We start from the raw sequence: 13,351 nt of genomic DNA, 5'->3' as shown, positions 1-13,351 counted from the left end.
GTATATACACCACTGGTAGCCTTCTATGTTGTGGGATTTATAATATAAAATCAACTGTTATGACCCCATGACGTATCACCTTCGTCAAATAAGACAGCACAACTTTTCCTGAGACACAAATAACACCTTAACCTCAAACCCTATCGCTTTGGTGCAATTTGCTAATTGATGTCATCAAGCAGCAGCAGTAAAACCACTTTAATAGCTTAAAATATAGCTTATTTAATAGCTCAACTATATCTTGCCTTACTAAAAAAAAGAATGCATCCTTTTTATCTGAGTGCCAATAGGTGGCTTGATCCACACAATCCCAAAGGTATTATCAATCTTCTGTCCTGATTGAGTGCACTCTTTCTCTTTCTGCTTAAGTCTCTATAGGCATGAACCAAATCGATTCTACACTCCACATCCATGCGCTGCCCTGAATAATGAAAACAGCATGAACTCAAGCACGCGCACACACATACTCTCCCTTCAAAGGCTTTTTCTTTTACCCACACACATACACACCCATGTACTCAAACGTACCTTCTTGTCACTGAGGCCAGACACAGTGTCAATGTATTCCTCTTGGATCATGAAGGCCGCCAAGTTAGCTGTATAGCTGGCAAGAAAGATTACAGCAAAGAAAGCCCAGACGAGCACCATGATCTTACTGGTGGTTCCTTTGGGGTTCTCCACGGGCACAGAATTATTGAAGACCAAAGCCCACAGCAGCCAGATGGACTTTCCTATAGTGAACTTAGAACCTCCTGCTTCTAGGAGTCAGAGAGAGAGAATGTTAGAGAAAGTCTTAGATTTAAAAAGCTTTTGGATTTCTTTGCTATTCTTCTTTATTTAATTTAACTGCAAGAAAGTGGATGCAGGGCACTAGATTAGATGATAAAACAAGAGCTGCACATTGCCAAAAGGAAAATAAGCAAGTGAACAGAGAAGCAGTAGGATGTATACAGAGCTTCTGTACTCTTCTATTATACATGATGGTTGAGGAAGAGTGAAAAGTCAGCAGCGGCTAGTGCAGAGCAATCAAACACAGATCAAAAAAAAAAGGGCTAAGGCTAGTTGAGTTTACTTATTAGTCTTTCTCGGAATTCCTCTGCTGCACAAATACATGTATTCATTAATCTCCGTAGTCAGCATGCTAGTCATGTAAAATATGGCCATTAAAAAGCAATAGAGATGTCTATGTGCTGGCAGAGTGAGCTGGAAAACAACATGGCTGCCAGCAAGCCAGGGGTTTGACTCACTCTTGCCGTTCTGCAGACTGCGGTTATATCCAACTGGACTAAAAAATTCAAAGATAAAGACAGTCACTGCTACCACAGTCAGGCACATAACGAACATCATCACCCAAACTGCAGGACTGTATGGCTCTGAGAAGAGAGAGAAAGATAAACAAGACAGAGAGACAGAAAAAGAGAAAAACAGGCAAAAAAAAAAAGGACAGAAATAGAGCCGAACTACATTGAATCCGATCTATACAACTGCATTTGTATTGATCATTAGGTTATAAAGAGCATCTTGTAATGTAAAAGTAGACGCAGATCCATTAATAACAAAACAAATTGTAGCATTTGGTAAGGGAATGTTTATCTACTGCATTTCTCTGAAGTAAAATAAATAGTTTGTTAGGATAGGGAACATTAAGTCTGATTGATTTGTACAATATGCGCCATCCGTACACTCATTCATCACAGTGTTAAAAATGGTTTACGCCTGCAGTGATAAAACTGTTTTTCATCATAAGACATGTACTCACCAAGGAAGGCAGAGGGTGAGACTGTGCCATTACTACGGGAGACCATGACGCTGATTCCTGTCTCCACAAAGGGCACTGAGAAGTCAATGACCTCTGACCTCTCCTCATTGATGGTGAGGGAGCCGATAGCCATGTCCGCACGCTTATCGACCACCTAGAGCACAGGAGAATAACTGAACACCTACAGACTAACTGAATGGACCCACAGTGTGGCATCTGCCACTCTATTTGTTCAGCCCCATAACTATTATTTAATACTATTTTGCACTGCCCACACACGTATGACAGACAAAAAAATTGTGAAAAGTTAATACATTATTCATGTATGAATTTACACAACCATACTACCAGTCACAAGGAATCCAGTCTAAGCTACTGTATACTCGTGCAGTATTTTCTTTCCAGCTCAGAACACATACAGACCTACTGTATGTCTGAATACCAGTTGTGTTGCCAAGGCTTACTGTAATTTAAGGTAAATAAGTAAGGCTGGAAAGAGCAGTCTTTCTTATAATAAGTTCAACCTGAAACAAGTGATTAATTATTCTGTACAAATGCCATAATAGTACACAAGTACATATGAGCCGTTAAGTGCCTGTGCAAGATTGAAAAAAGAGTGCCTTTTTAAGGCATTAAGAGGCCATAAGTCTGCCTGGTGCCTTTCTTGATGTTAACCATAGGGCACACAAGCAGCCACCGGCAGTGAGGAAGGTTTTCAAGTTGAAGAAGGCGTCCTACAAAGTAGTGCTCACAGAGGACTCCCCTTATTCGATTGAGCAGTAAAGTAGAGCCAGTAGGTTTGTGGTAAGAGCAGTTTCTGAAACCAAAGTTTGAGCATGGAAAGGACAAGCAAAAGACTTCTAGTTGGCTCTAGAGATTATACTGAGACACAGATCAAATGTTTAAAAAAAAGAAAGGAGAATTTGAGGAACCCCTTAACCCAGTGGGAAAGCCCTCTCTTAACAGGCAGTGTCAGTGGTGTTTTTCGAGTCCATGTCTTCAGCTGAAAATACTGTGGCAAGGACTATGTTTAGGTTTTTAGGCACTGGACAAAAATTGTTTCACATGGTCAACACACTTCCTCGATGTGTATGTTTGTAAATATCTGGGAATCCCACTCCTCGGGCTCCCAGAAAAGGCAATAATATGGTTCTGAAGTGAAGACTCTGTTACACAATATGAAAGGATTCAATGTGGATTCTGCCAAAGGCATTTACTTTTGCACTGCATTGTAATGGGTCATGTGTGTAAACTAATCCAGTCAACCTGGATTTGGGGGAGGCATAAAGTAGTTGCCTAGATATTTGTTTTGTTGGAGGTACCACTGAAGTTTGGGCTTTTTGGGTCACTATATTGTGTGATCCAATTTCTGTATGAGCATAATTAGAGCTGTGGTCATATTCTTGAAAACACAGGCACAAGCATTGGAGCTAGCCAGCATGTCTGATTTGGACCACAAATCTGCTGCCTGAGTTGGCCACTTCCACTGCTATAAATCCCAGACTTTGACTCAAAATCAACTTTTCTTTCTTATTTATTTCCCTCCAGTTGAAATCGCCAACATTTCTGTTCTCATCAAAAAAAAATGGACATCCTCATCCAAGGCATTCTCCAACAATAATAGATAACCCAGGGGTAAAAAGCCTGTGGGAGGTCATAGAGGACCTGGTATTTTCTAGGAAACTCAACAGGTTTCAAAACACTTGGCAAAACAAAAGGCATCACCTTACCATTTAATGACAGACAATGATGATGGAATTTCTACATTCTTTCCCTCCTCCTTCCTAACAGGGGAAGCTGAGCTAGCATCTTTATTTCTCAATGCAGAGAACACCAATAACTGGATCTTTGGAAGGGTTAGACTGGCCCCAACTGCTGCTGCTGCTGAATAAAACTTGGCCTTTTAACCTGAATAAGCCACAAGACAGCTCCTATGCCCTTGCTTGTAGAAAAGACTTTCTTATGACAGAAGGCACAATGCAGAACGTACAGTAGGAGCTCCTAGACCCAAAGGACCAATCACTGACTACTAATGGTGGTCAGAGAGAATAACAGTACTGTCACTAGAGCTGAAGATTAGCACCTCACTAAATAATCATTTTTTTTAAATTGTTTCACCAGGTACAGGTACATGAAGATAGTTCCCTAACAGAATGGAAGTAAGTAATGATCAATTCAAGAATTTCTGGAGAAATGTTCTAATACAGTACTTAAGGGTATAACCGCAACAGGCAGAACAGAGAGACACATGGAGGCAGCTGCACAGTTCAACAATATTTTTAAACTGCAAGAAGAGGACAATAAAGAGAATTGTAGGAGGATGGCAGCCTTTGGTCAGTGACAGTGGTTGAGGTCATCTATGGGATTTGCTACAAAGTGTGGGAAAATTAGGAACTCTTAGAATTAAAGCACAAGGCTCGCTTCTCAGCTGGAAACAGGAGGGGGGACCATCGTGGTTGTATGATTCTGTATGAGAAACACAGGAAAGCAGCAGCATTAGTGTGACAGCAATAACTACACAGCACTCTCTGCAGGCACCATCCTTTTATCCTTGTGAGCTGACTCAGAAAGGGTGAACAGCTGCAGTGATCAGAAAGCACCAGCCGCGCTTTATTCCTGCGTTCCACCCCATAGCAATGTGCTTTTCTGTGGTCCTCAAAATTTTGCGCTGAAATGGCACTGTCTGTTGAGCTCTATCTCAGCAGTTGTGTGAAGTGTTTTTTTTTTTTTTAACCATGTTGCACAGTGGCTCACCATTCCAACGGGGGAGAACTGTTCTGGGGTCTACAGATCAACAGGAAGCTGATGGGGCAAGCCTCTTAAGGTGAGGAATAGCCAATATCTGTTATCTAAAAGCACAATACAGCTGAATAAAAGTGTGACACTTTATATAGGATATCTCCAGCCATTAAGTGGGCTATTGACAAACGCACTGATCGGGGTTATAAAATTCTCATGTTCCCAAACAAGGGAGAGTAGAATGAGTTATGCAACCCACTAAAATCTTTACATATCTACAGCTGAGTATTTTTAATTTTTACTTAAATACATTTGCCAACAATCAACCTTGATGAATTTCCATTTCCGTGCATTCACAGAGTGATGTTAATATTACGCATAGTTGTACGTTCACTTTTTTGCACATAGCACTGGTGCTACAGAAGTTAAAAGCACAGAGGTTTGTAGCACAGGCCAAACAGTTGTAGCACAAGTATTTTATGTTTCATATCTGAAAACAAACACAAGTAATGGAGTTCATCATTTAAACAAGCATTGATGTTCCAATAAAAGTGCAAAAAAATACAAATGATCAAAATTTGTTTTTACACAGTTATTTCTTCATATGCTAAAAAAAAGGACTTTTACACCTCAACATTACACATCGAAGTAGAACAGATCTGTAAGCACACATCGCTAAATAAAAACTCTAAATAAACAGTGTGTGTCTGAGTGTGTGTCACTTTTGTATTTGTTCTCCTGGCCATTTTAAAAGAGGTCATACATTTAACTGCTACCCGATTTGAATTGAATTCCTCCATTCCTCCTGCGCTGATATGACTTGAAAATACTGCGCCACTTTCCTGTCAACTCGCTCAACTAGCAGCGTAGAAATTATGGAAGCGTAGAAATTTTGGGAAATGGAATTGGACAAAATGACTCAATGCAGCCAGGATTACCAAGTATAAAAGTAGTGCACTGTCAATCTCACACGCATACATAAACTAGCACAATGAAATCACTTTAAACTATTAAGCGGCTGTGTTATGAGCATGCTGTATCGCATGCAAACTCTTAATATGCTGACTTTTGAGTGTCTACAAACAACCGCTGAAATATGTATACGCTGCATTACCTGCATATCTCAAAACATGGCTTGTGATGTTAAAAAATGTTTAAAAAAAACTCTTTGTTTTGTCTATCACAATTCTAAGCATATTGTTTTCAATGATCTGCTCTTTACAGCCTACCTACAATGGTAGCTCCAGCAAAGCCAATATATATATATATATATATATATATATATATATATATATATATATATATATATATATATATATATATATATATACGTATACAGTATACTAGAACCACCGCTATTACAGACACGAAGTGAGGCAGACCAAAGCACACCAAAAGGACAATAGCCAATCAGAAGCGTTTCTAATACTAGAGAATTGCCAATTAGAAAATAGCTGGAGTGGTAAGTATTGAGTTCTGGGTTTGTCTAACTGATGCCTTCTGTTTCAATGCTGCAGAATCTGTGCACAACAAACCAGACTAGATTCCCCTCACCTGTTGAACCTGAGCCACACTCATGGGGTTTGCCTCATTGCCTTTCTGCACCTACTGCACAGCTATGTCACTGGGAAATGCATCATTACCTGCACTTGCTTTAGCAGACTGCACCTCTTTTCCTTTTGCCCCACGCTACAAATAAAAGGACATTTGTTCTATGCTAGACTGTGGTAATCAGCAGTATATAAAGAAAAGAACTTTAGGTTTTAATAGCTTGCTTGGTTCATTTAGAAGTTACAGTAACTAGCTCAGAACCTTATATATATATATATATATATATATATATATATATATATATATATATATATATATATATATATATATAAGCTGCTCACAGTGAACCAGTCACCATAATTACACACTTGATTACTGTTCAAACTGCAATAATAACAATAACAAAGCATTTTAAACATGTGCAATAACAGAAATTTTGAAAAATGTGCAATATTACCTGTGTGCAATATATCTGTTGCTACTACTCGTGGTCTCTTTTTTTCTTCTCTGTATTTATACATTGTGTTGTGTATATACTGTATATTATATTATGTCTCTATTCTTTTATATATTTATATTTCTTTCTCTTTGCTGCTGTAACAGAGAAATTTCCCCATTGTGGGACAATTAAAGGTATATCTTATCTTATCTCTTATCTTATATATATATATATATATATATATATATATATATATATATATATATATATATATATATATATATATATAAATATATATATATATAGAGAGCTAAATATATAGCTACCAAATAAAGCAAGCAAGCTATTAAAAAGTTCTAAAGTTCTTTTCTTTAGAAACTGTTGATTACCACAGTTGTGTTCACTTCAATATAATTTGTTAGTTAATATAATACTTCTAAATGCATTCCTCAGATATGGAACATTTCTGGTTAGTTTTGCAAATTATAGACTTGTAAAAAATTGTACTGATTTGTACTGTATTTTACTCAAATAGTTTTTTTTTTTTTTTTTACCAGAAGAGTCTGTTCACACTTACAAGTCCGCTTACTCTTACATTTACATTGATGGCACTTGGCAGTTTCCTTTATACAAAGCGATGTACAATGTACAATGTACGATGTATATAAAAGTGCTTTGAAGTCTCTATCCACAAATACATTATTATTGGTAACTAGGTCACAGACTAAGAATACTATAAGTTTAAAACACTATTGGCAGCTAATGTAGCACACAGACAATTTTTAATATATAAACTAAAAAAAATAAGCGCTAGTTTAAGTATTTCAGGAAGCAGTAGGTGTTCACCCGTCATTTGAAGACAGCTAGTGACAGCTATTCTGACAGTCATGGGAAATTCATTCCACCACCTAGATGCCAGAACAGAGAAGAGTCGTGATGCCTACCTACCTTATACCCTGAAAGATGGTGGGACCATTTGAGTGCTGGAGGACCCGATCACTGGAGTGATAAGGTGCTTTTAGGTAAGTAGGTGCAGGTCCATTCTTGGCTTTGTCGGCAAGCATCAGTATCTGATGCACGCAGCTACCGGAAGGCAGTGGAAGGAATGCAGTAATGGGGTGGTGTGGGAGAGCTTTCGAAAGTTGAAAACAAGTCGTGCAGCTGCATTTTGGATCATTTGCAAAGGTCAAACTGTACTCAGAAATAGACCTGCCAACAGCAAGATGCAGTAGTCACCTGTGTGACCTGTGTGAATAAAAATAGCTGAATCCTTCTGATGTTGTAAAGGAGATACCTTGAGAAATGAGCGCATCAAATTAGCAATGTGTGAGGAAATGTACAGTTGAATATCCATAGTTACCACAATGTTGCACGCAGTGGCCAAAGAGGCAATCAACGAGTTGTCCAGGGATATTGCTAGACCTGTGGATGACTTTTACTCCATTTACTGCTCTTACTCTTCTGCTGGGAAACCTTGGGTCCTGGCAATTGTAGATGTTATGTTGACATGTACCACTTACATAAATATTGTTGTAGACCAAGTACACCCTATCATGGCAACAGCAGTAGCGGTGTTCTCTTTTATCTGGATAATGCAGCCTACCAAACAGAAAAAGAATATTCTGAATAGTTTGAATTGAACGTGACCAAGAATTCATGTGTTGACTTGGCCTTGATCTGACTGAGCATCTTTGGGACAAAAGTGTTGGAAAATCTGCTGATAAAGACTTCTTAGATACCACAGCACACCTTTAGAGGTCTTGTGGAGTCCATGTCTTTTTTAGTGGCACTCCTAGCCGATACAAGTGGTTGTATAAGTGGTACAAAAATGCAATAAACTATACTAAACTAACAGGAGGACTTATGATGCAATAGCTGCATGTATGCATTATGTAGTAAGTGTAATTACTACCAGAATTATGTAGCAGTGACAAATTGGTGAAAAAAACCCACAAAGAAAAAACCCAAATCAGCCACAAGCTTTCAATATATCTTTTTAAACTCACTGTTCAACACTCTACCAAAGTGTATTTTTCCAAAAAAGACGCAAGCATGACAGGTTCATTTTGCCTGAACATTTATCATCAGTATCCGAGTTAATCCTGGGAACACTGATTAAAGGAGGAATACACCCAGATGGAACACCATGAAATGCTACCTGCTGCACCAATGTGGGACTTAAAATATGATGTAAATCACAAAAATACTATGATATTATTAATAGTTAATAGTGATAATACTGACATCATAATGCACCTTACATACTGTAAGAGGGAATGGGGAGATGTAAAATGTAATGACACACACACTACACACCTTTCTTATTTGAGTCACTGATTTTAAGGGGTTATTTGAAGATCGTCAAAGTTTTTGTGATTAATACTGGAAATTTTCACAATATGCTAAAGGTTATGCACTAACAAAACAATAAAGATCAGTTTTGGATTTTTAAAGATCAGTTTTTGGAGTTATGAAAACGAGGGTGGCATTTTTGTAAGTTACATTATGGAAAATATATGTCAGTTTTTAAGACCCATATGTCAGTTTTTTATATTTTGAAATACCCCATAGGTCTCAGAGTTGATTTCTAATTCATTGTTAAAACGTGCTGTGTTTTTTGTATTGTAAGCAAGGGCGTTGATTTGTGTAGGGACGGTAGGGACGGTAGGGACCTGTCCCTACCAATATCCAGGGAACACTCAATTGTCCCTAGCAATAATTCAACCAAGCCTATAAATATATATATATATATATATATATATATATATATATATATATATATATATATATATATATATATATATATATATATATTTATACATAACCACTGATGTCCGTCTGTGTCTTGTGCATTTTTACTTATTCATTTAACATTTATCCAAGAATCATTAAAGAAGATGAAAAATATTTTACAACGGCGTTCTGTAAAAAATTGCGCAACTTGTGCAACACAGACGGTTAACAGATCTACCCCCTGCAATGAATCCCGCCTCTGTAACTCACCTCTCTAAAAGGATTGGCCTTTGTCTTTTTTGAGTCCTGCCTCTCTAACCCACGTCGCTGTTTGATTGGTTTTGTCTTTCTCGCTAATGCGTTGAGGTAGGAGGCTGCAGCTATATTCCGTTGTACGAAGCAATATGCAACGTGATTATTCAGGCTACCGGTATGTGAGTAAGAAAGTATTCTTATAACAACAGTTTTATGCACAAAATACGGTGAATGTTGTCCCCACCAATGTCAAAATCAAACTTACGCCATTGATTGTAAGCGTGGTGCACATAGACACAGAGATGGACTCACGTGCTGTCCTCCAAGAAGATGACTGTATCTTGCATGTATCTAAGGTACTGTGTGTCAACCTGCCTTCAGGGAAATGCTGACAGGTTATCAGTAAGTAGCAGTATGTTCAGTTATGTTTCTAGAAAAATGACATAACAGGTTGTAATCTTTCCCTCAGTCCCTAATATAAAGTGTACTGTATTCTAAAATCTTTTATTTCCACTCACTCCCAGTTTTTAGGCTGAAATCTTTAAAAAAAATATCTTCTCTGTGAAAAATCCCTTGCATCAGAGAGCTATTAATTAACAGCATGAGCATATAGATCAGTTCTTCCCCTGCCATTTATTTCAAGAAAACTACAGTCATGACACTGGGACACAAGCGAATATAAAGTATGAGGCTTCAAACCAACCAAATGTCATTATAATGGCCAAATTAATCAGCCTGTACGATGGCACACTTTACTTTTTTTCCTTCTAATCTTTCTCCAGTAAAGATATAACACAAAGTGCTTCAAAACATGAACTTCTTGATAGCGTATAACATAGAGGAGTGTATCATTGGTTTAACTTGGTTTACAACTGATCATGAAAGATAATTATATTCCACTGTATGTTTCAAATAAAAGTATAGTGAAATATATACGCATATACAAAAGGAATAGATCAGAATACAGGCCCCGTGGAAGAGCTTTCCAGGTCAACGAATCATGCATACAGACTCTCTCTCTCTCTCTCTCTCTCACACACACACACACACACACACACAGACACACGAGCATAAATATCTGCTGGCTAGTGAAAATAACCTTTAACCTTTGTAAGCAAAGAAAAGCTGATATGCTGGTGTCTTGCTCAAATACAAATAAGACTAACCAGAGGCAGAAAGAGTGATGAATCAGTTGTGTGACTGTTATTAAGAGCCAGAGGGAAATTAGGGAAGAGAAGGAAAAGATAAACAGCAGTCAAATTGGATACGAAAACAAAGGTGTGTGAAGAATGTGAGAAAGGAAGACAGGCCGAGAGGGAGAGAGAGAGAGAGAGAGAGAGAGAGAAAGAGAGAGAGAGAGAGAGAGAGAGAGAGAGAGAAATAGAAGTATAGATAAAGTGACAGAGGAAATGGAAAATAAGGCTCTGATTCCTTAGCAACCATCTTGAACAGGCCTCCCTTGGGGGTGTGAGCACCGCAGCAGGGCTTCTCTCTCAAAACAACAGCCGTCTACATCTTCCTCACACGCACGCAACAAGTGTAGGCATAAGCAAATCCCGAAATTGTTCAAAAATGAGATGTGTGTGTATATGTGTGTGACTGTGTGTGTTAGCCATCGTTCACACTTCTGCATGGTGTGTTAAAAGGGGGACACAGTGTTTCAGTGGCAGTTTCAGAGTGACAGGCTGAGAATCCAGGCATTAAACACTTCACAGCTCCAGACGTTACACACAACAAGTCAGAGCATCACCCACCCACAGCCGCAAATGCACACATCAACTTGATCAGACAGTGTGAGGGTTGCATTCTCAGAGCCCTACAACTTGTACACAGTGCATACGCTTCACGTTTACTATCCACAAATAAACAGTAAGACACAACACTTGCCTTTGTATATATTAAAAATATAGAAAATAAATATATAAAATATATAACATAGAAATCTTTGTAGTTGCATCTAATTATTAAAGGGTATCGTTGATATTTTAATACGATTGCAACAGTGACTCTTAAAACAAACATATAATTGGCTGTTGAACTGTATTGCATTCGTTTATAATGCATTATTACTCACGCAAATTATAGGCAGAAATAAATTTTGTCTTTTTACTAAATTCACAGTACCTCACTGCTTTTTTGTGTAAGTTATAACCCCCTAAAGCTTATCATTAAGTTCTAAATTCGGGAGCATATTATTTGTGACAAGCTGTTTTTTTTTTTCTTTTTTTTTCTTTTTTTGTTATATTATGTGAGAGCGTGTGAGAGAGTGAGAGAGAGAGAGAGAGAGAGAGAGAGAGAGAGAGAGAGAGAGAGAGAGAGAGAAAGAGAGAGAGAAAGTGGAGGCAGCAACCATTTATAGCTGTTATAAATAATAACAGAAATGAACTTGTTTTCTGGATGTTCCACAACATTACACATAACTATAAATAGCTAAAAATCAAAATGTGCTGTTCATTAATGAATCAATTGTAATTGCTGTAAATATCTGTCAGAAAAAAAACACATCACTGTGTGCAGTTCTCATTAAATAATCAACACGGGAGGAGGGGGTTGGGGGGGGAGTTGCAGTAACTCTCTTTCATGTTGGACCACATTACACCACTTCTTTCTTTCCTTCCCTTTCATTTTACCATAAAGTTTTTTTTTAGTAGATGCAAATATTATTTCATTCGAACCGTTTTATCTGTGCTACCTGTGGAATGAACAGTATGTACACTATTTTAAATGTCGGATTATATAATAAATAATATCTTCTGTCTAGTATCTTTTTTTCATGTATTTAGCCATAAAAGTTCATGATAGTATGGTATAAGACAAGGTTATATTTTGAGTTATTTTAAATCGTGTTTTAAAATGTTCACAGCCAGTTTCAAGGTGCCAGGGCATGACATTTTGGTGCCATTGTTACATCGCAGGTATAGTGATAGGTAGTGCAGTTATTGTAGTTATTTTAGATTTCTTCCTCACAGTATACAGTACCATCACTACACCACTGAGGAGTGTTAGAAAGTCTCCTAACAGAAGCTCTCATCAGCTGAGTGAAAAAGAACATCAGTCAGGGTGAATATTACAGACGCAACATTTACTCAAGGGCCATCTGACACCTTACCTCTCCAACCATGCCGTTCCACACACCATCAATCTTTTTCCCATGCTTTCCATTGGTGACCAGGTAGAGGTCATAAGTGAAGCCCACAATCTTGGCCAAACGCTTGAGGATGTCGATGCAGAAGCCTTTGCAGCACTGTTTCACAGGAGTCACCCCTTCCTGATGAGCCCTGTAACGACAGAAAAAAAAAAACAGAAAGAGACAGGAGAAATGTGAGAAAAACGGAGAGGAAGTAGGCTGAATTATTTTACTGTACTGCAGGAACCACAAACGTATCAGTAATAATTATTTCTGTGCCAAGTGCCAAGAAGCGGAAAAGGAAAATGAAGGATGAAACTGAGAGAAAGAAGATGTGAGAAAACAAGACCGTGAGAGAGAGGGAGCGAGTGGGGTGGGTGTGAGTTGGGGCTGGTGTGGGTGGGGTGAGGTGGGGGTGGGAGTTTAAGTCTGATGGAGTGAGAGGTGAGTAGAAGGTGAGGATAATGAGATGAAAAGGCATTAAGCAGTGAGTAGCAGAAAGCATGCATAAGCAAACCTGGTTTACTCACTCACAAGGACACACACACACACACACACACACACACACACACACACACGCACGCACACCCCAGGTCAGTGTGCCTGCAATAAGGCAGTATCCACATGAGACACATTAATACCTCAAGCACTCAAGCAGATTGACAGGCTACATGATGAGCGAGGGTGTGTAGGGACAGCCATAAGGCAAACATACAAAAAAACGAGGGAAGGAACAAGAGCGACAGAT

At 38.3% G+C, this 13,351-nt stretch overlaps 1 protein-coding gene across 1 annotated transcript in view; it reads right to left on the bottom strand.

Annotated features, from left to right (window-relative positions):
* The window catches only part of LOC132846037 (glutamate receptor ionotropic, NMDA 2D), a 71,000-nt gene that overhangs the window by 17,587 nt on the left and 40,062 nt on the right, over positions 1–13,351 (bottom strand). The window contains exons 8-11 of the mRNA XM_060870549.1: positions 12,586–12,754; positions 1,760–1,913; positions 1,248–1,373; positions 529–758 (exon numbers count right to left, since the gene is read on the bottom strand). Coding sequence (XP_060726532.1) covers positions 529–758; positions 1,248–1,373; positions 1,760–1,913; positions 12,586–12,754 — 679 coding nt within the window. The remainder of the gene's footprint in view (positions 1–528; positions 759–1,247; positions 1,374–1,759; positions 1,914–12,585; positions 12,755–13,351) is intronic.

This window comes from Tachysurus vachellii, chromosome 5 (genome assembly GCF_030014155.1).
Source record: "Tachysurus vachellii isolate PV-2020 chromosome 5, HZAU_Pvac_v1, whole genome shotgun sequence".
Taxonomy (NCBI): Eukaryota; Metazoa; Chordata; class Actinopteri; order Siluriformes; family Bagridae; genus Tachysurus; species Tachysurus vachellii.
Note: the sequence above shows the minus strand (reverse complement) of the source record. Positions and strands in the feature narration are given on the sequence as shown.